Source organism: Narcine bancroftii, chromosome 4, assembly GCF_036971445.1.
Source record: "Narcine bancroftii isolate sNarBan1 chromosome 4, sNarBan1.hap1, whole genome shotgun sequence".
Taxonomy (NCBI): Eukaryota; Metazoa; Chordata; class Chondrichthyes; order Torpediniformes; family Narcinidae; genus Narcine; species Narcine bancroftii.
In genome coordinates this window covers 293,254,187-293,277,930 of record NC_091472.1, presented here as the reverse complement: position 1 = coordinate 293,277,930, position 23,744 = coordinate 293,254,187, and the positions used below count along the sequence as shown (strand labels likewise).

General features: G+C 39.4%; 2 protein-coding genes across 8 annotated transcripts in view; one reads left to right on the top strand and one right to left on the bottom strand.

The window, feature by feature from the left end:
* The window catches only part of tanc1a (tetratricopeptide repeat, ankyrin repeat and coiled-coil containing 1a), a 124,720-nt gene extending 121,558 nt beyond the window's left edge, over positions 1–3,162 (top strand). For both annotated transcript variants that reach the window (XM_069935444.1, XM_069935443.1), the window contains one exon: positions 124–3,162. In XM_069935444.1, the coding sequence (XP_069791545.1) occupies positions 124–1,498 (1,375 nt within the window). In that variant the 3' untranslated portion in view covers positions 1,499–3,162. The remainder of the gene's footprint in view (positions 1–123) is intronic.
* The window catches only part of wdsub1 (WD repeat, sterile alpha motif and U-box domain containing 1), a 53,744-nt gene continuing 31,823 nt past the window's right edge, over positions 1,824–23,744 (bottom strand). Inside the window, exons 2-12 of one of the 6 annotated variants that reach the window (XM_069935446.1) lie at positions 19,926–20,370; positions 16,555–16,742; positions 16,021–16,110; positions 12,182–12,275; positions 6,292–6,325; positions 5,543–5,583; positions 4,798–4,901; positions 4,394–4,573; positions 3,922–4,062; positions 3,299–3,490; positions 1,824–2,283 (exon numbers count right to left, since the gene is read on the bottom strand). In XM_069935446.1, the coding sequence (XP_069791547.1) occupies positions 3,309–3,490; positions 3,922–4,062; positions 4,394–4,573; positions 4,798–4,901; positions 5,543–5,583; positions 6,292–6,325; positions 12,182–12,275; positions 16,021–16,110; positions 16,555–16,742; positions 19,926–20,323 (1,452 nt within the window). In that variant the 5' untranslated portion in view covers positions 20,324–20,370 and the 3' untranslated portion in view covers positions 1,824–2,283; positions 3,299–3,308. The remainder of the gene's footprint in view (positions 2,284–3,298; positions 3,491–3,921; positions 4,063–4,393; positions 4,574–4,797; positions 4,902–5,542; positions 5,584–6,291; positions 6,326–12,181; positions 12,276–16,020; positions 16,111–16,554; positions 16,743–19,925; positions 20,371–23,744) is intronic. The other 5 variants (XM_069935447.1, XM_069935451.1, XM_069935452.1 and 2 more) reach the window with 5 other exon arrangements.

The window sequence follows — 23,744 nt, the reverse complement described above, 5'->3', positions numbered from 1 at the left end:
TCTGTATTTTTTGTGGTTCACATATTTGTAACCCAAGTAGAAAATTTTCTTCTCTGCTTGGAAGGTAAATTTGGAAATGCTAATTTACTATATCAGTAATGAGATGAATATTAATTTTCTCAGACAATTTGCTGGAGCTCTTGCAGATCTACAGGAGGCTACTAAGCTTTGCCCTAACAATCGAGAAATAAAAAGGCTTCTGGCACGAATTGAAGAGGAATATAAACAGCTGCAGAGAGCGCAACAACAAAAGCAGCCACCACAGCAATACAATGAATCTGATATTGAAGAAGAATTGTTAAGCCAGCACCTTGAAGATGCTCCGTTTGGTGTTGGACTTGATGACTCTGGAACATCTAATGAAGTAACGTCCACCTCATCAAGGCCTCAGCAATGTCCAAATTCATTTAAAAAAGGTCTCCAAGATGATGTCATTTCTCAGAAGTTGAGACCTGCATCACCTCAAAATAAATTGACGCACAAACATCTTGAAGAACCACTCACACAGCAAGGATTGGCATTGCAACCTCCTAAGCAAGCTCAAATTGTGAAAACAAGCCACCACATGAATTTATTCCAAGCTGGAGGAAGGACGACGAGTTATCAATGTAGTAGTAAAACTCAATTTCATCCAATTTCTTTGCCAGGTAATAGAAATTTCCAACTGGAGCCTTCATTCAATAGTGGAAATCATACTGGAAGTTGCCTAGAAAAACTGGCTTCTGCAAAATCTGTGCAGCAGGAAAATGATGAACACACAACTGAGGTTTTGATAAATACAGGAATACCAGCAGAAATGCTACATGCACAGTCCCAGCAGAAAACAGATTTGCCAGAAAATAGAACTCAAGGAGTTAAAGAATTGGATACAAACCAGCAAGCATCAGTGACAGGTTTTTCTACACCAATGCATGAACCAGTCATGAAAGTTTCTGGTTCAACCACCAGTCTAATGTCAAACAGTTGTGTCCCTGATGGAAGTCAAACTCCAGAAGCAATGCCAACAACAGATGTTCATATCAAAAATAGTTTGGAATGCAAGATGGAAAAATCCAACCAAAACTTAAGTAGGGCAGATTGTAGACCAAGAACTACACCATTTATGGGAATAATAGATAAAACAGTCAGATCCCTGCAACATCAGCCTAGTAGTCAACAAATTCGAACCTGGCATGATCAGTCAACTGATGGTTTAGTTGTAAATCCTACCTCAATTATCGGCGATCAAAATATTCACTCTGAATTGCAGTGTGCCAAAACTATTAGTTCCTGTCATGATCCGGTGAAACTTCCAACTTCAGTCTCTGCTGGAACACTTCAAAATGGAATACATTCCAAGCAGTGTCAATCAAGCAAAAACATTCAAGAACCCGTAACTGTTCCACATTCTTTTCAAGAGAGTATTTCCAAACCACAATCCAGTGTAGATAGAGATGTTCATTCAAGTAACATTAATTCTGTGAAGCCAAAGCGATCGTATATCGAATCTAACGTGTAAAGGCACCCAATGGACCAAATAATAGAAGCTCGTCAGCAATGAGTTACACCTGAAATTGTTCTTTTTTTATTGAAAACCCCTGTAAATTATAAATCATACTGCCCTTGGTAAGTATGATGCTTTTCCCTCCCAAGATAGCTTGTTGATTATACAAATGTTGTTTAACCCAGCTGCACTGAATACTTTAATATGGCATTTAACAAACAAATAATTGCACTTTATGAAAGTACAAATTCTAAAATGCCTTTAAGTGCTTTTGCTGTAATTTATGTATTTATATAATACGAATTAGAATATACAATATGAATGATCAGCACAAAGGTAATTATTAGTAAAATTTGATGCAATGTTTTTATTTCAGCTATTTGTAAATTTTATGAGTTTCAACTTTGAAATGGAAGAAATACAAGCAGAAAGGCTTATGTAATCCTAAAACGATGAAGTACTCATTTGTAATCAGTGTTGCACACTAACCAAATTAAAACATTTTAATCAAATATGGTGCAGGTACAGCTATTCCCCAGTATACGTCTGAGTGGCCGTACCTCGAAATGGACGCAAGTCGGAAGTATGATAGCTTGGCATTTAGAAGTTGCAAATCAAGTCATTTTCAAATCCAAATTGAGCATCTTCCTCCACTTCGTGCAGGGGACTGGCTTTTCCACTTGCTCGCCCTCTTCTTTGGCGAGCTTACCCTGCTTACTCAATGGCAATTGTACTATCGTACGCACGCAGCTGTTATTTTTTTCAGTTGCATGTATGGATGGTCGTAAATCAGGGAGAGGCTGTACATGTAAATTTTAAATAAAATGGTGTTATCAGTTTAACTACAACTATTTATTTGAGAAAGCTAATGCTTAAGTATTGGTAAAAAGCCGATATTTTACCCATTTTTGCACAACTTGTATAACTGTTTCATTAGGACGCGCACATTTTTTCATGCCTGCTGCTGCTTAACTGTGATTAGAAGCAGTAGATCTGAATGTTGGTTAGATTTTGTAATGACGTTCCTCTATCATTCATGTATCCTTTATAACTACTTCAAATAGACAAAAAATACAATTCCATATACGGTCTAACTAGTTTTGATCTGAAATCCCAGTTAAAATATTGTTTTAATTTCTTTCCTGGAATGCATATGGCACATTAATGCAAATAAAATCATATTTGAACATTTTTGGGCCATGAAATAACTTTGTAACTTGCTTATACTTAATTTGTAAACATAAAAGCTGCAAATGCTGGGATCTTTAACAGCCAAAGAATTCCTGGAGGAATTTAGCTGGACAAATAGCATCCATGGGTAGAAATGATCAGTTAATGTTTCAGGTTCAGATTCCAAACATTAACTGACTCTTTCAAGCCATGGATGTTGTCTGACCTACGAAGTTCCTCCAGGAATTCTTTGCCTGGTTATTAGACATTTGTGTCAACCTGAGTGATCAAATTCATTTTTAGTTTGCTTGGCTAGGATTGTGGGAAACTGCTTCAATTTGAACTTTCTAATCAGTTTCCATGCTTGTTGACAATTGTATTCAATGTTGCAGTTAAGAAAGGTCTTTTACTATACAGATTCTAATTGCAGGCTTAATCCTCTCAAAAAAGTGTACAATGAACTTTGCAAAATGTCCAATTAAAGTGCACAGGCAGAATGAAAACTTTAAGCCCTTTATTAAACTGTCATTATTGATGCATGTTAACATTTAATCAGTTTTAATTATAAAAGAAATGAAAAAAATTCTATAGCGTATTGTTTTTATTTCATACATTATGGGTAGTCAATAAGGTAGTGTTACCAACCGTCATTTAGTTAGTGATGGTGTTTTGTCATTTGTAGTACTTGTGGAGAATCTATCCAGCGATCAATGGCCATTTTAAGTGTTCTGTTGCGTGTTATTAATGTAGTCTCCAAAGGCATGTTTGTCATAGGACTTGTCCGCTTTTTAGTATTAATCCAGTTCTCAATAGCTTCCCTCTCATACGAATAGCCATCTATTATATTGGAACAAAGGATCCCATCATGTAACAGCCCAATACATTTGTTTTCCCACAATTAAACAATTAAACAATTAATTGTGCATATCTATGATATGCACAATTAAACATTGCAATGTTCTCTGTAACACCATAACAACAAATGAAACTATCGATTTGTAGAGACACTGAAAAGGGAACAATTGTTCAAACTTGGCAGAAAGGATTCCAAATCTCCTGGACTAAGAATATTCCACATATTAATAGAGGAGGAGGAAAAGGGGGGGATTTATTTCCCCTTCGATGTCACACTTCTCCCCTTCCTGCTTTCCTCCCTCCTATTTCCCACTCACTGCTTCTCTCTTGAAATGAGCCCTCTTTCCTTTCGGACCCCCATTTCCTTTGCCCTCTCCTCCCTTTTTCCCCGCCCTCATTCCTTTTTCATGTACCTGAAGCGATTACTGGATCAGTCATTATCTCTCTGGTTATTGGACAGAGGAATTCATCTGGTACACCAACACAAGTAGATTCTGTGTTTGATTTTAGTTCCTCAATTTTCCACATTGCTTTATTACGCAGTCCAAGTGATTCTGCAAAACAATTTACAAGGCAAAATTACAGCAAAACCTTCTGCTTTGATTATTTATGATTAATCACAATTACATTTGGAGTTATCATGCAAATAAAGTCTAAACCCACATCTTAATATGCACTCTTTCCATTCTCTAACTTTACAATTTTCATTCTCAAGCTCTTATTTCCCATTAAGCAGGTTAAAGTCAGACAGAATCTGAAGTATGCTTTTCACCTCTTGATTACTCTGGCTGCTTGTAAAATTGCTGTTATTTAAGTTTTGAAAATTCAATTTAATAAATAGTACAGCCATTCGGAAGTTTTGTTTTATAGTTTTGCTCATCTTACCTATTTTCAGATCAGATACAAGGTTTTTTTCTGTAAGATTCAATAATTCCTGGCCATCAATATTGTTAGACTTGAAAACGACCACTAATTCCTGTAGCTCTTCTGCTGAGAGCCAAGAACAGACCTCCTCTTCTGACCAGTGTTGAACAGAATGTCTGAGCTTCTTTGATGAATAATCATCTTAATAAAAGAATACTGGGATAATCATTTTAAATCTATTTGATTCAATTTATAGTGTAGTTCCATTATAAAAAAATCAAAATAGCTCTTTATTAAATCTTAATTCCACTGCTCAGGTTTCAAGATTACCTTTAATAATGACTAACCTGATTTTTATAGCACTTACACATAACATTAGGGGTTCATGTATACATAGAATAGAGTTATTAATGATAAGTACTTACTAGCTGAGTTTTTTGATTCAACTCTCCAAACATTTACTGTTTTGTCCATGGAACCAGTAGCAATTAAGGGAAGATCTGGTGCAAATGCACATGCTGTCACATACCTAAAAGAGTTGACAAAATTCACCGTGGTCAGCCACAGCCTTGAAGTAGATAGAAATATCATTTTCTTCGTCGAGATATCAAACTTACCTGAATGCTTAAAAATAAATTTAAGTAAGTTGTGGGCTACTAAATTTAAGTAAACCTCTCTGATTTGTTGGAAAATCTTGGAATTCAAGTTTAATTTCAATAAAATTTAACATGCATGTTATGTAACTTCTTTATCAACAATGATTTATTCCGAGAATATATCAGTTACCTTTTGGTCCCAAAATATCATTTTTTTGTGCCCTAGAAACATGGTTTCATAGAGATTAAACTGCATTGAGATATTTTTCGTATTCCTTATCTTTTTATTTATTCAGTAGTAGGTAACATCAGGAAGGCCCTATATAAACATATCAATATATACTTGGCTTCATGGGACATGGAAGTCAAGTGAGAGGGCAATAGACACTAAATATTATCTTGCATTTTGATCCTATCTATAAGACTGAAACCCCAATTTGCACAAGACAATGAGAAGAATAGCCTTTTTATTTGGTGAAGGAAGAATTGTAGCCCCACCCACAAAGAAATATCCGAAAAAAATCATATTCTCCTGCTTCTGATCAAAAGTAAGAGGATAAATTGTTTCACATACCTTTTATGTTGTGTCAGTATGTGAAAAGGGATTCCGTTAATCTGCAGAATGAAAGAACACAAATGCATTTTTAAAACAATGGTGCGATGCAATCTACAGATTAATCACTAACCAACACAGAATCAGTTAAATCATAAAGAAAATTCTCTATAATGTTTGATTTTGACAAAATACAAGCTTTAAGCGCTAAAGTGCATTTACTGAAAACAAATTATGTAAATATATAAAGATATCTCAGTGGCTTTCAAATGATGCTTCCTATTACTGCAGGGTTCAAAGATACAATTGAGAATATCAATACAATAAAATAACCTAATTAAAAAGAAAATATTGACAAAGGGTCATCAACTTAAAACATGCTGAGTGTTTTCAATTTTTCAGATTTCCAGCAAGTTTAGTTTATTTGGCATGAAAAGATAAATAGCATTTCATACGATTGAATGCTCCACTTTAAGTAATCTCTATGTCATAGATGCTCTGTGATTAGTAAAGGATTACTTAAGGTGGTATGTGAGTGGGAAGGTTGAGAATCACTGCTCTAGACCCAATTGCTACTGAAATATTTTGCTTGAGAAAAAATGTCATTGGCCCATTTCCTTTGGAGTTATGAAACCGTGCACATAACGAGTCAATTAGGTAGGATTAAAAGTGATCTTCAAACTGGTATGTGAGTGGAAAGAAAAGTTTGAAAACCACTGCTCTACTGGGACATTTTGAATTAGCAGAAACCAATTTTGATATATACTTACAGAATCCCAAATTATAATTGACTTGTCAACAGACCTTGAAAGGAATAAAAAACGATTATACTACTAAAGAATTCCATAAATAATAATGCACTAATTCACAGTACCAAACAATGAATCATCGTTTTCCCATGGTGCTGCATTGACCCAGTTGAAGCTATGTGATTTACTTCACAGTAGCAGATGATATAGCAACAATGTCAACAATCAAGAACTGAAATGTGAATGGAAAAAAGGAAACTGGAAACAAGATGGGTATATGTGCATTATCGTGGCGATTAAGACAGAGACATAAAATGGAAGTACCATGCCATTTGATTTTAGGGATACCTTCTCCATCATAGCTGTGTGAAACACTAGGCAAATAGAACTAGGAGAGTCAACAAAGAGTAAATGGTACAGTTCCAATTGGCAGGGCTTGGATTTGAGCAAATAAATCCTCCTAAATGGCTATGTATGTTCAGAGATTGGTCCATAACAAGACATCCCAGGATTTCTAATGAGAGAATCAAAAGTATATACGACGCTACAGCACAGAACAGGCCCTTCAGCACACAATGTTGTGCTGCCCTATATAATCCTACTTCACACCCATAACCCTCTATTTTTCTTATATTCTTATCCCTGAGTATTTGAAATATCACTAATTGTAACACCCTATGAGTCTAAATATCTTTGCTTTTGCTACCACATATTTAAAAATTACAAAATAGATCCCCCCCCCCCACCAAAATTAACCATATAACCATTGACGAAGTGGAAACAGGCCACGTCGGCCTTTCGAGTCCGCACTGGTTCACTAGAACAACTCCACTAGCTCAAATCTCCCGCTCTCCCCCAATAACCCCCTCACCTCCATGTCCACATCCAACCTTCTCTTAAATGACAGAAGGGACCCTGCTGCAACTATCTCATTCGGAAGATTGTTCCATTCTGCCACCACTCTGAGTGAAGAAGCATCCTCTCATATTTAAATGATCTTTTAGCTCTATCCCCATTTCACCATTTTGCTGTCCCCATTAATTTTTTTAAATGCTGTTTTGCTACCTACGCTTATGCAATTTTCTGCAATCAATACATAAAATACAAGTAATTTGTATTGAACTTGTATGAGTACCCCATATCCGACGTTCCAAAAAGCATGACAACACAAGTTGAAAAAATTCACCACCTGACTTGCCCATGTGGGGCTCTTGACACTATGTTGGCACCAGTTTGGTAACAACAGTTCTGTGGTACAAAACAAAATCTTTACTTTTGGCCAGGAAGATGCCAAACTGAGCTGTGTCCAAGTGTTCAGTATCGGCTGCAGCTGGAGAAGCCGATAGCGACTCCATTCTCAACATCGGGTACGGTCCCATCCACATTGAAGAAGTCGCCTAGGTCTCCCAGGCAGGAGTAGGGACCGGCGGCGGCAGTGGGATGGTGACAGGGACCAGCGGCAGCAAAAGACAAAAACCATTGTTTATGAGGCAGATGACACTGGAGGACACATTTGAAAAAGTCATCTAGAAGAATTTCTAGTGTTTGCTGCTGCATTTATTTTTTGTAATAAACAATGATTCCATGTGAATTTTTCCACTTGTGGAGTCATGTTCGAATTCAAAAAGCCTGCCGTTTGTTGCTGTTAACTGCAGATGCAGGTACACAATCCTTTATCCGATCATCTAAAATCCAGAAATCTCCAAAATCCGGCAAGTGGGGAGAGAGACGGCAGCGCGAGTCGGGCGGGCGAGAGACCAGCAGCGCGAGTCGGGCGGGCGGGGTTGGGGGGGGGTGGGGAAAAAGACGGCAGCACAATTCAGGTGGGTTTAATCTGGCTTTCCAAAATCCGGAAAAATCCAAAATTCAGAACACACTGTCCTCCAAGGATTCCGATTAAAGGATTGTGTACCTGTACGGGTATTCTGTTGATGCTTAGTTCCATTGTTCTGAAAACTGAAACGAAAAATGTCTGGTCTCAAGCGTTTCGGATACGGGGTACTGATTCTGTACTTATTCTCAAATGGAGCACTGATCTGCCCATGTTGTTTGCACTGCTTAAAACAATTTAGATCACTTCTGGTTGGCCCTAAGGACTTAATAATCTTCAAATGGAGAGGGGAGATGTGGTTGTCCGACAAGGGATAAAGGACAACTCAGGAGGGGAAGGGGAGATTGGGGATAAATAAGATAGAAATAGGAGAATAAGGAAAATGTTGGATGTTGTAGGAATGTTGTCTTATAAAGAGTTGAAAATAAGAAAACAGAAATGGAAAAGGAGGAAAGGTAATGATGGAAAAACGGAAAGAGAAGATAAACAAAATATAAAAGGGCTACGCTGAACTATATGACTTTAAATATTAATGGAATACATAACCAAATTAAAAGGAAGAAACTACTAAACTTAAATGAATAAATGTATTCCATTAGAAAAAATAACATATAGGTTAAGAAATAATATTGAAATATTCGAGCAAGTATAGGAGCCTTACATTAAATACAATAGCGAAAACCTACCGGGGACAAACATTACCTAAGTTGATGGAAGGAGAAGGCAAGAAAAGAATGGACTCAGTAGAATTTCTGGTGTATTTTTGTTGAATGACAACATTGTCTGACTGGCTTAATGCAACCTAGATTGTATACCTAAAATGGATGAGAGGGGGGGTGGGGGGGTGGCTTGGGAGGAGGGGGGGGGGGGGGAGAAAAAGTCACTGTATATGTGTGAAAAAGAAATAGTGTATATCATGGCTAATGTGATTTATGGTGTGAAAAATAAAAAATTTAATTAAAAAAAAAGGACTTAATAATCTTAATGTTCTCTAAGAGACCCAACACTACAACCTTCTTAACATCAACATACTGTAGAATATCACCATATCCATCCTAGTCTCACTATCCATGACCTCCTCCATGGTAAGAACATAAGAAATAGGAGCAGGAGAAGGCTATCCAGCCCATCGAGCCTGCTCCGCCATTCAACGAGATTGTGGCTTATCTGATGATCGGCTCATCTCCACTTACCTTTACTGAGGTAGCCTCCATTGCTTCAGTGGGCAGCAAATTCTATAGATTCACCACCCTCTGGGAAAAGCAGTTCCTGAACCTTGAGGTGATGTCCCATAGTTCTAGTCTTCCCCATCAATGGAAACATCTTACCTATGCCTTTTATAATTTTGTATGTTTCTATAAGGTCCCCCCTCATACTTCTAAATTTTCATGAGTACCGTCCAGACAATTCAATTTCTCCTGACAGGCTAATCCCTTCATCACTGGAATCAGCTTGGTGAACCTCCTCTGCACCGCCTCCATAGCCAGTACACCCTTCCTCAAGTAAGAACTGCACACAGTAATCCAGATGCAGCCTCATCAGGATCTTGTACAGTTACCATGCTCCCAAATTCAATCCATCTAGCAATGAAGGCCCACGTTCCAGTTGCCTCCTTCACACCATGCTGCACCTGCAAGCCAACCTTTTTTGATTCATTCACAGGCACTCCCAAGTCCTGCATGGCAGCATGCTGCAATCGCTTGCCGTTTAAGTAATAATCTGATCCTCCATTTTTATTTCCAAAGTGAATAACCTCACACTTACCAACATTGAACTCCATCTGCCCAGACCCTTGCCCACTCATTTAACCCATCTATATCTCTCTGCAGACTTCATATCCTCTGCACAATTTGATTTTCCACTCAATTTAGTGTCATCAGCAAACTGAGATACATTACACTCCGTCTCCTCTTCCAAATCATTAATGTACATCGTGAACAATTGTGGGCCCAGCACCAACCCCTGCGGCATCCCACTTAACACCGATTGCCAACCAGACAAACACCTCTGTATCCAACTCTGCTTTCTATTGGTTAACCAATCCTCTATCCATGTAATACATCACCTCCAACTCTATACATCCGTATGTACTAGTTTTTAGTGTGGCACCTTATCAAACGTCTTCTGGAAATCCAAGTGAACAATGTCCATCTGCTCCTCTCTATCTACCGCTCTCGTTATATCCTCAGAATTCCAGCAAGTTTGTCCAACAGGACCTGCCTTTGTTGAACCCATGCTGCGTCTGGCTGATGGATGCATTTCCCTCCAGATGGGATAGGTTAAAGCATTTTCCCAACTACAGACGTTAAACTAACTGGCCTATAGTTCCCTGCCTTTCGCCTACATCCTTTTTTAGAATAATGGTATGACATTCCCTGTCTTCCAATCTGCCCAGAGTCCACAGAATTTTAGTAAATTATCACCAAAGCCTCTACTTTAACCTGCCATTTTTTTCAGTACTCTGGGATGCATTCCATCAGGACCAGGGGACTTATCAAGTTTGCTCAATGCTGTCTCTTGAGTGACAGCTACTGCATCCAGATACTCATCTCCCATCACATCTATGTCTTTGGCGTGGTAGACCTGTTTTCCATCATGAAGACCAACACAAAATAGTTATTCAAAGCTTCAGCTATATCAATTCGCCCCTCCTCATCTTCCAAGGGAAAAACACCTTCACTCGAGCCACCCATTTCCACTTTATATAATTATAAAAACTTTTACTATCTGTGTGTTTTATATTTTCTGTTCATCTTTCTTCATAATCTTCCCTCTCTTTATTGCTCACTTAGTCATTCTTTGTAGCTTTTAAAAAATTTTCTTAATATCTTAGTTTCCCTCTGATCTGGGAGCTTTTGTACGCATAAGCTTTTAGTTTGATGTTCCTTTATTTCCTTATTTATCCAGGTTGGCGGTCCCCACCCTTACTGTCCTTGCTGTTAACTGCAATATACTTTTATTGAGCACTGTGTAAAATTTCTTTGAAAGTCTTCCACTGTCCCTCCATATAGCCTGCGTTCCCAGTCTACCCTGGCCAACTCCTCCCTCATCCCCTTGTAGTTTCCCTTGTTTAGGCATAAAACACTGGTTTTAGACCAAACTATTGTACCCTCCATTTGTATCAGAAACTTAATCATACTCTTTCCAAAGAATCCCTAATAACAAGCACCTGTCTCATTGCACGGGACCCAGATCCAAGACAGCACATTCCCTTGTAAGTTCAGTAATATGTTCAAGAAAGCTATGATGGATGCATTCATTCTATGAAGTCCTCCTCAAGGTTGATGAGAACCCTTGCCCACTTCCTCTGGCTCCAGCATGAATTCCCTCTTTTGTTGCTGTTGACTTCACTAAAAAGAAATTTGCTTTGATGTACGAATCAAAGATATAATTAATGTTCAATGATGCTGCCCACATGACTTTGATACACTTAAGAATACTTGCTTTACCTATGACCTAAACACCATTACTTTGAAAAGGACAGTCTAGTACAGTGCATTATGCTTCACCTCTAAAAATTGAAATCCCAGAGAGTACATATCCACAGCCGATATAAGGCCTAGCAGGCAGAAGCCTCTGTAATCACAAGGTCATTCTGGAAATCAACCCACAGGTGTGTCTCAACATATCTTCAATTGTCTATTTGAATTACTGTGAAATTGAGATTGGGTAATCAAAAGCAAGAGACATCAGTCAGTAAATACAATTATCTCATGAGGCCAGTGTTGTAGGCCATAAAGTACTGGATCTCGTCATCTCTGTGAAATGGCAATGAGACAATTCAGAGGTACCCACACAACCAGTTTCGTCATCCAGGTTAGAGTTGAACAGAGAGAGCGTGGAACAGATGACACAGAGCACGAGTTTCCAATGTGCCATTACTAACGTTCTGTTAAGACTCTGCGTATGTGAAAACAGCTTCACAATAAAAGAAGCAAATCACCTAAAAACTAAGGACTTAATGCCCTGAATTGATATAAATGCTCATCAACAAAATAATTTAAATAATCTTTAGAATTGTTTTTAAACAAATTCAGAATATGTGCAACACCAAAAGAAAGGAAAATATGTCACACTCACCCAGACACCAAGATATGGCCATCAGATGAAAAACAACATGAAAGAACTGGAGCTGTATGATGGTTTAATGAGTATTTCATTCTAAGATCATAACCTATAAATGTGAGAGGTACAAACAGTGACTATCATTTGTGCCAATACAACGTTTACACAGGATGGCCAATAGCTAAAGTGAAAGGAAAGACAAAACTGTTAGGTTGAAGTTACAGCACAAAAGATGGGGTATTTTTTCATCCCATCTTTGACTAATAATCTGAAATGCCTTTTATTCCAGACTCCCTGCAATTAACTAGTTCACCATCAAACTTCTCCTATCTGTTGTGGTGAAGAAGGAAGCCTGAAATGTGTGACAGCTGATTGCCACTAAAGCCCAGAGTCCAGGGTATTTTAGTAAATTGTCACCACATTTCTTTCAGTACAGAGACCGTGAGAGAAAACAGCCTCTCGGCATTTAACCAATCTCACTCCTCACGAATCTTATCTGTTTGAATAAGACTGCCCCTCATTCTTTTAAACTCCAATTAATCCCAAACTGATTAATCTTTCTTCATGCCACCCAAATACCCCAATGAACCTGCAATGACCGTACGTTTTGAAAGGTGGGAGGAAACCGGAGCACCCCAAGGAAATCCATGCAGAAATGGGGAAAACGTACAAACTCCGACAGTTTGTGCCAGCGACCTGGGTCGCTGGCACTGTTACACTCCTGCCCTAACTGCTACACTAAACATGCTGCCTTCACTTATCAACATCTTTGTTATACAGTTTGCATTTTCCTTCTAACTTACTCTGTCTCCCACAAATCTGCCTATCAAATATTAACTGTTTGCTCCAAGTCACCAACGTGAATATATTGTTTGGAGCTGTAGTCCTAGGATTGATCAATGTGGTAACCTCCTGATCCCAAAACGATCCCCCATCCCTACTTATTGCTTCCTGCCTGTTTGCTAATCCAAATCATGCCAAGATTTGCATCCAACACCAATGGCTCCTACATTGTGACCTAATCTTGTGATGCATCATAACGCCTAGAAACAGGCCTTGCGGTCCAAGTTGTTCACACTGTCCAATCTGTCTGAATTCAGTCTTTATCCCCTTAAACTTTTCCTATGCGCAAGACCCAAGAAAGCAGAGAAACAGAGGACCACCCCCCACCTTGCTGAGATAAAGCAGAGGAGTCAACCCTACAGGGAAAGTGACCATGACAGCAAACCAGTGAGGGCCTCAGCAGAAGAGGGATCCGCACAGGCTGCTGGAGACTGCCTGTTTAGGCCAAGCATGTGGGAGTTTTGAATTTTATACGACCTTCCCTTTTTGAATAGGGTGTCATAGCTGCAATTTTACCATCCCCTTGTATGTATACAAACTTAAGAACTCCTGAACTTGGATATCAAGTATATCACCTGTGGTACTCCTCCAGTTAAAATTAGTTTAAAAATCCAAATTATGAATCAAATTTAGATCCTTTTGGAGAGATTAAATGGGTTAAGCATATCCACGGACAAATCTAGACAGTCAATGTTTTTCAATAAAGGGTCCAGGCTCAAAAGGTTGATTGTCCATATCTCTCCATGGAAGCTGCCTGACCTGTTGAGTTCTTACAGTTTTTCACTGTTTCTCATCTATGCCTCCTAGCAGTGAAAGAGAAAATTATGTGATACAACAGATTAAATAACCTTACAAAAATCAATGCAGAAATGAATTATAACACCTGCTATGAGCCATTTACTTCAAGGGTAACATTGCCTGTCAACCTGGAAATTGGAAGATAATTTGAAAATACAACAATGGTATATAGCAATGAATAAATGTATTCCATTAGAAAAAAATAACATATAGTTTAAGAAATAATATTGAAATATTCGAACAAATATGGGAGCCTTACATGAAACACAATAGCGAAAACCTACCGGGGACAATCACTACCTAAGTTAACGGAAGGAAAAGGAAATGAAAGGAATGGACTCAGTGGAATTTCTGGTGTATTTTTATTGAATGACAACATTGTCTGACTGGTTTAATGTATTCTAGATTTTGTACCTTAAATGGATGGGAGGAGGGAGGGGGGGGAGGGGAGAAAATGGCACTGTATATGTGTGAAAAGGAAAAAGTGTGTATCATGGTTAATGTGATTTATGGTGTGAAAAATAAAAAAATTTTAAAAATTAAAAAAAAAGGTAACATTGCCTTCTGCCTGCCATAAGTCACCATTAGTGTCGCCTGGCACCCCTCACAGTAAGAGCAAGAGAGAAACCTCAGAAGGTGTTAGGCCCTGATAGTGTACTTGGCAGGATACTGAAAATCTGTGTCAACCAACTACCTGGTGCTGCAGCACTCACATATACAGCGATGAAATGCTTTGAGAGGTCAATAATGGGCAGAATGAGCACGTACCTAAGTAAAGATGTGGACCCACTGCAATTTGCCTACTCTCACAATTGCTCCACACCAGATGCAATATCACTGGCTTTCCACTTAGCTCTGGATCACCTAGACAACAGCAACACATACATCCAGCTGCTCTTCAGTGATGACAGCTCAACCTTCAACACCATCATTCCCTCAGTACTGATTAACAAGCTCCAAAACAGAAGCCTCTGTACGATCCTTGATTTCACCATTGGAAGACCACAGTCAGCACAAATTGGAAACAACATTTCCTTCTCACTGACGATCAACACATATGCACCTCAAGGATGCATGCTTAGCCCACTGCTCCCCTCACTCCACACCCAGGACTTTGCGGCAAGGCACAATTCAGATGCCATCTACAAATCTGCCGATGGCAAATTGGTAGAATCACAGGTGGCAATGAGGAAGAGTATAGGAGAGGGAGATAAATCATCCAGTGGTGTGGTGTCACAACAACCTTGCACTCAGTATCAACAAAACCAAATAGCTGATTGTGGACTTCAGGAGGAAATCAGGAGAACATGAACTAGTCCTCACCAAGGGATCAGCAGTGAAAAGAGTCAAGAATTTCAAATTCTTGGGTGTCAACATCTCTGAGGATTTGTCCTTGGTCCTCCATGTCAATGCAATTATGAAAAAGGCTCGGCAGCAGCTTTACTTCGTTGAGGAGTTTGAGGAGATTTGGTACGTTACCGAAGACTCTCAAAATTTTCTACAGGTGTACCGTGTGAGCCTCCGTATGGAGGTCCAATGCACAAGATGGGAAACACTCCCAGAGAGTTGTTAACTCAGCCAAAATCATCGCGGGTATCAGTCTTCACACTCCATTGAGGACATTTACAAGAGGCAGTGTCTTAAGAAAGCAGCCTCTATCCTCAAGGACCCCCCACCACCCACGCCTTGCCCTCTTCACAATGCTACCATCAGGAAAAAGGTACAGGAGCCTGAAGACATGCACCCTGTGGCACAAGGACAGCTTCTTCCCTCTGTCATCAGATTTCTGAATGGACAATAAGCTACAAACACTACCTCATTTTCTCCTATGTATTTTATAGCTACTGCAAAACAAATTTTGTGACATGTTCTGATTCTGAAGAAACCAAAACAGAGTGACTGTGGCTGTAAGCATTAATCTGGCAATATTAGTGTAGACGTAGTTTCTTGTGTCTATAAGACTGAAGTGCATTTTTTTTAAAAATCAACCAAAATGGAACTATAAAAGAAAAAGATACATTAGTTAACTCCTCCCTGGCCCCAAGTGATACCTGGAAAATGCCAATTCTTGTTGGAGATGGCATATGAAACCAAAAATCCACACAGCAAGAACAAGTCACCATGAATGGCACTGGTATTATTCAAATTGGCTCAGACGAAATCTGATAAAAACCAAGCAACCTTAGGAACTTGAAATATTTTGTTCAACATACCTGAACATGATAGATTCCAAAAAATGATTTTGTTGTCCTGACCACATGAAGCCATCAGAAAGCTCTGGAATCTATAATCATCCGTACCACCTAGCAGTGCAAAATAAAGTTAGGCAATGCAGACAAAATAACCTTACAAAAAATCATAGAAAGAAATTTTAACACCTGCTGTGGCCTATGTACGTCAAGAAAGCAACAAAAGTGATTGTAGCTGCAGCCATTAAGCTCCCTATTTTTGTCAGTAAATTGAATCAATTTTGAAAACTAAAAGAATAAAAATCATGTATTTTTTTTTAAATGTAACCACTTAAGACTCTTAAAAAATATAGGCACATTATTCAATTTCTATAATTCATCACATTCACTTGAAATAAAAGTTTCAGCCTTCATTTCTTTTAGAAAACTAGTACCTCTTTGATACTTCTTTTCAAAATAAATCTAAATTGTGAGCTACAGTTCTAATTTCCCAATACTTTCAATGCACATTTACTAACTGAAATAATATTTTCTGAATATTTCAATATAAAGACATACCTTTGATTGGCTGAGGTGAAAAAACACAGCAAGTAACTCCCAAGTCATGTGCTGTCTTCTCATTAAGAAGGCACTTCATTTGACAATCCCAAACAGTCAATTCACCAGAGGTTGAGCCAGTGACAAAATAGTTACCTCCAGGAGAAAAGTCACAGGCAATTACTGATCCATCTTTAACAGAGCTTGTCCTGAAATTAATATACAGTTCATTTTGGGATCTTCCTCACAAATTGCACGTTTCCAAACAATTAGTACAAAAGGATCATTATTTGTATTGATTTTATACTCAAGTAGAACTAAATCAATAAACAGATAAAGGTAAAGGTTGGGTTTAAGAAAGTCTGCCTGATGATGGGGTTGAGTGCAATAGAAAAATGCTCAGCAGGTTTCGTGGCATCAATCAGAGGTAAAGGGTAACCCATGTTTCAGACTTGGTCATTGCAAGGTAAAGTCTAACAGGATCAGGAAAATAATAGCTGGTTAACGTAGCGATTAGCACAGCCCCTTGACAGCACCAGTGATTTGGACCTGACCTGGGTTCGAATCCCTTCCTGCCTGTAAGGAGTTTGTATGTTCTCCCCGTGTACTTGTGGGTTTTCTCCAGGGGCTCCGGTTTCCTCACACCCTTCAAAAACGTACCAGAGGTGTAGGTTAATGGCGTGTAAATTGGGTGACGTGAAACAAGACCAAAATGTTACAAATAAATTTTGGAGAATAGGAAACAAGGTTTTTAGATTGGAATCCTACCCCACACATGCTTTACACAGACAGTTGGTGATCTCTGGTACAGGCAACATGTGTGTTACAGAACACAGGATCACTGAAGGAGACCATGTAATTTTATTTGACCCTATTTTACATCCAGTGATTTAAATAGAAATTATTCAAAATGAAAACATAAAAAATTGTGAACACTGAGCAGCACAAGGGAGGTTAACAACATTAAATGAAAATACCAGCCAAGTAAAAATGATTGTGGAAGATAAGCGCAGTGTCCAAAGGTGAAAGCTCTCCAAAAGAGCCGTACCATTGAAAATCTGAATAGGAATCTCAAGATTTAAGAAGGCATAATGACACATTATTGTGTTCAATGTTATTAAAGCAGATAATGAATAATGATAAAAGTGCAAACTATATTTCTCTCTCCACAAAGATTAAGTATGTCCACCAATTCTAATTTTATATTTCAGCTTCTCCTGTTGGAGGAAGTTATCGTGTAGTCTGATAACAAAATTGCCATCTGTATATGAATAGTGTCATGGGAATACATGTCATATCTGCAGGTGGGAGAGAAAATTATATGCAGGAGGTACCACAAAGAAGCTTTAAAATTATGGAATGTGGGCATCAAAAGTAAGGCCAACATTTATTGTCCACGTCTCCTTCCCTGAAGATGGCGGAGGCAAGCCATCTTGACCTGCTGCAACCACAGGATGATTCTCCCGTAATCAAAGTGAAGGTTCAGTATTTATACTCAGAGAACAACTAAGGAACAACAATATACTCCAAGATTATCATGCTTGGAGAAGACCTACAAATGGTAATGTTTCCAAGAGTATCTTGTCCTTTTTGATACAGACGTTGTTTGTCAAGTGTTATCAAAATATTAAAGTCAGGTGGAAAGATGATAATGCGCTCTGCCATCACACTGCTGGTGGTGGGAGTGAATGGAGTACTGTACAAATTAAAAAGCTTGTTTTGGCCTGGATGTTGAACCCCTTGAAGGTTGTTGAAGCTACTCTCATGCAGGAAGGTAGAGAGTATTGCATCACACTCTTGACTTATCCTCGTAGATGGCAAATACCAGGAGGTAAGCTGTAATAGCAATTACATTTATATTGGTGATCCACAATAGCTTTTGGTGAATGGTAACTCTCGACGAGGGTAACAGTATTTTAGCAACACTAAATGCCAAGGGTATATGGATATGATCCTTCCAGTTGGAGATTTAAGTTCTGCTTTCATATAACATAGAGGTTCTGGTCACACAAAAAAAAATGCAAATTCATTGGAGAGGCATGTGTTATCAAGACTAGAAAATTGGAGCAAAGAGAAAATAAATGGATAACGAGAGAATGAGGGAAGACGGAATTCCTTTATACAAAATTATGCAGCTAGATTAAATAGATGAAACATACTGTCCATATAAACTAACTATTAGGTAAGAAGGATTAGACAGGAAATGAGAAAGCTTTTTTCCCCCCAGAGGATGGTAGGCCTGAAAGGGTGGAATAAATAGAAACCCTCATCACTTGGAACACCATGAGCTATGTACCTGGTGCTGAAAGGTTAAGAGTGGTTGAGTAAAACGGACAGAGAGAGTAGGGAGTTCCTGGGGTCCAAACGCCCAGTCCCTCTGACGTCAGCTCCTTACAGGCTTTGAACATTAAAGGAGCCGATGGTAGCTTTATTTAAAATACCGCAACCGCGGGGTCTGCACCAAAGATGGTAATCAGGAACAGCCATGAGGGATTCCTGACTCCAGGAAAGCAGAGGACTGGCAAAGGACATCAGAAAACGGGCAGACCAACCCCCATCTGAGAAGAAGCAGCAGATATGAGACCCAAGGGACAGTGACCACGTCAGCTGACCAGTGAGGGGTTCTTGGCTGAAGGGACTGCTGGTGACTCGAGACAAGGAACCCACGGAGGCTGCGGGCTGCTGGAGATTGGCCCAAAACTGGCTGAAGGGGTATCCGGTACTGGAACCGGATTGCGAGAGGGTTCCTCATCATATCGGAGGTTCAGATGTGGAGCTCGGGTTGCTGATAGTTGGACTGGACTACGTGGCTGTGAAGGTTGTGGGAGCGCTGGAGCGAATTCATGGACACTCGGTGACTCTGGGAGAACTCTCTTTAGCTTCTCTGATTGTAAGAGGCGCTTCAGGCAATTTCAGCTGATGGTGACTCTCTCTGGATTCGAGCAGACAAAAGCAATTTCATGTAATGTGACACTGATTTTATTACATGACCAGAAATTGAATCTTGAAGAGTAGGTCTTTTTGACCAGCAATGGGACGATGGGTTGAATGGCCCATTCTGTATTGTAGTTATGAAAATTAATAAAAAGGAAAATTGAATGCAAGTCAATATCATGGAAAGAGTGGCTGCAGTTAGATTTTACTTTGAAAAATTGGGTCATGTTAGAAATAGAAAAACCAGCCGTGCTAAAAGGCCAGCCAAAAGGCCACAAGAGTCAACATCTACTTCTACTTTCTTTTTAGTTCACTCTCATGATCCCCATTTTCAGTTGGTTTAAGTTATCAGTAAGTGCAAACATTGGAATTATTTACAATACTATCAAAATGATCAAATCCAAGAAAAGGCATGCAAACATTTGTGGTGAATAATGTGTGCCCTTTATCTAACCAACCTGCGTAGTTTCTTCCAGCGAACATCCCATAAAGCCACGGTCCCATCAGCTGCTCCAGATACCAAATACTCGGTATCAGGGGAGAATCTGCAAACCCGAACAGGACTTTCACTAGGCTGTCTCAACACTGCCAATTTTTCTCCAGTCTGGGGATTCCATAACATAGTCGTTCCATCAGTTGAACTTGAAGCTAAAAATTTCCCACAAGAACTAAAGCAACAAGAATGTACACCATAACTATGGCCTTTTAATGGTGAGAAAGGAAGCTCTGAGAAATCTTTCAATAAATAAAGACGAATTGTTTTGTCCAATGAACAGGAAGCCAGATAAGTGGAAGAGAAGGCACAGCAGTTCACATCATCGATGTGATCAGTAATTGTTTGGACAAGCGTTACCATGGCCACAAGTTTTAATTCTTGTTTGGGTTTCCTCCTTATGATAATACCTGTATAAAATAGGGAAAAGGTTAATGAGCATATTATTTCCAAAATTTTCTTTAGAAACAAAAAAAAGATTTGAAAAAGGAAATGGACTTTCAAAACATTTTGATTTACCGCAGCGTGCATTGAAACTGACAAAATGATCTTACAATGGATGTTTACAATTTATTAATTGCCTCTGAAGTTTCAGAAATCAAAGGAATTTGCACAATCACTGAAACTTAAAAGGCAGACGATTCTTTGTCACGCATTCACTATCTATCCTCATTCAAAAATCAAATCCCTAACAAGTTTTCTTTTTGGTCCCAGAAATAATTCAGCTTCCACTACTTTTTCCATTCTCATGCAATTTTCTTCTCAATTCAGTGTAAAAAAAAAACCTATCCTTTGGTTGTCACAGTGTCAAAAGGAATACCCTTCTATGATCTGTCATTATCCTTGTAAAATCCTGGTAAACCCTCTCCACTACTTTCCAAGATTTTTACATCTAAATGTTCTTTGGCTTGGCTTCGCGGACGAAGATTTATGGAGGGGGTAAAAGTCAACGTCTGCTGCAGGCTCGTTTGTGGCTGACAAGTCCGATGCGGGACAGGCAGACACGGTTGCAGCGGCTGCAGGGGAAAATTGGTTGGTTGGGGTTGGGTGTTGGGTTTTTCCTCCTTTGCCTTTTGTCAGTGAGGTGGGCTCTGCGGTCTTCTTCAAAGGAGGTTGCTGCCCGCCAAACTGTGAGGCGCCAAGATGCACGGTTTGAGGCGATATCAGCCCACTGGCAGTGGTCAATGTGGCAGGCACCAAGAGATTTCTTTAGGCAGTCCTTGTACCTTTTCTTTGGTGCACCTCTGTCACGGTGGCCAGTGGAGAGCTCGCCATATAACACGATCTTGGGAAGAGCGATGGTCCTCCATTCTGGAGACGTGACCCACCCAGCGCAGCTGGATCTTCAGCAGCGTGGACTCGACATCTAAATGTAGCCTCCTGCTTTATTCACAATATTCCAGCTGACACTGAACCACAGCTTTTAATATTCTAAGCCAGCCATTCACAGCCAGCCATATGGCCCCCTGGGGCCCACAGCACATTTAAGGGGGCGGGGGGCGCACGGACTGAAATCATAAAATATCTTTTATGTACTCAGTCGGAGAAAAGTACAGAGGAAACCAGCTAAACGATGGCTTCACAGGGAAGGGAAACCCATAAAATTTGAGCAGAATCTTAAGAGGGCCATAGCCAAAAAAAGATTGAGAATGGCTGTTTTAAACAACCATACAACTAAATAATATTTTTTTAACCACCCAATTATCTTGTCACTGTTATGTTTGTTCCTTGAAGAACAACCTTGCATGGGTTTAACACTAAAACAGTAGTTCTCAACCTTTTTCTTTTCACATCCCACTTTAAGTGATCCCTATGCCATCAGTGCTCTGTGATTAGTAAAGGATTGCTTAAGATGGTATGTGAGAGGGAAGGGGAGGTTGACTCTAGACCCAATTGTTAAGGAAATATTTTGCTTGAGAAAAATTGTCATTGGTCCATTTCCTTTGGAGTTCTGAAACCCCGCACATAACGAGTCAATGAGGAACAATTAAAACAGTGGTTTTCAAACTTTTTCTTTCCACCCACATCCCACCTTAAGCAATCCCTTACTAATCACAGAGTACCTATGGAATAGGGAATACTTAAAAGTGGGATGTGAGTGGAAAAGAAAAGGTTGAGAACCACTGCACTAGAACAACTTTATTTCTCAAGCTGCTTGAACAACACACTATGTTGTAGTCTCTATCTTGCTCCCGTGCCAGCTGTGCGCATTGCCTTCTGGGAAATGTAGTTCTTTATTGTACATGCATAACATATCTTTGCCCTTTAAAAAAAAAATTAAAAAACACATTATGTCTAATAAAAAGAGAATCTACATTCTGTCGTCAGTCTCTTTCCACTCTCAGGAGCTTTCAATCAGTCTCTGAAGTGGTTTAACAATCCTTTTTGGACTGGTATGTGTTTCCACTGGAGTATTGCTTGCATTTGATGCTTTAATATGTGTCTTTCTGTGAACTCTGAACCATGTTATTTTTCTACATGTGCTACCCCCTTTTGTGTACCGACAGGTGACGGGACACGGCATGGGTTGGAGCCTGTGGTTGTAAATCCACACGGTTCCTTCTCAGAGGTGACCCTACCTCTATCTGGATCTGGTAGGAATGTGGATCTGTTTCCCCTTGCACATATCTTTGTATGGATCACGTGCCAGAATTGTGATCTCGGATTTGCACTTGAACTTTGAGCTTCAGGACTGGGAGGCTTTTCGCAGTTTTATTTTCTCTTCCACTTTAGCCTGTTTGACCTTGTGTGCTCCTTTAGGTGTCAACAGATTTTCATGCATTGGAAGGTAGGTCTGTATGCGTCGACCCATCAGCATTTTTGTGAATCATTAGCGATTCACCTCTGTGGAAATCCTCTCATCCATCATGCAATTTCTTCATGAGTCTCTTCTCCACCTTGACAAAACTCTCTGCTAGGTCATTAGACTTTGGGTGATGTGGGCTTGAAGTTGCATGTCGAAATCCCCAAGTATTGGCAAAGGACTCATATTCACTGCTCGAACATTATGGGCCATTGTCTGATACTACTTCACGAAGAACTCCATGCCTCGTAAAACATATTTTTCACGAAATTGATTATTGCTTTGCTGGATTTTAACTGCAGTGATGCTGCCTCTGGGCAATTGGAAAAACAGTCTGTTACTACTATATTACAGTCAAACAAATCTAGTCCAACTTTTAAGTACAGCCTGTTTGGTGCAGGGTGTGGTGTAAGCAATTCTGCTTGCTGCTTTGGTCAATAGGTAAGGCATAATTCACATGAAGCAGTGCTCCGGCTTTTGGCTTGGTTCATTCTTGGCAAGTACATCACCTCTTGAGCTCTGTTTGCATTTTTCCTCTCCAAAATGTCCTTCGTGTATCTTCTGAAGCATTTCCTTGCGCAGGAACATTAGAATCACAAACCTGTTCCCTTTGACAGTTCTTCTCTGCATGCCTAATAATCCTAAATACCTACTGGACAGCCATTTTTAGCTGCTGGCCATCCTTTCTGTATTGTATCTTTGAGTTCTTTCATTGTTTCATCTGCCTCTGTTGCTTTCCTGATCTGCTCTGTTCTATCCCAGGATACTGGAGGTGAGGTGATAATCATGTCAACATCGGCCTGTATCTCTGGTCGCTCTTTTCTTTCTTGTCAACTGCTCAAGACAGTACATCAGCTGCAAACATGTATTTTCCTGGTGTGTAGGTTATTGCCATATTTCACCCTTATCAACATGCGCTGTACTCTCATAGGACCGTCATTCTGTGGTTTGGACATAATTGAGACCAGTGTTTTATGGTCT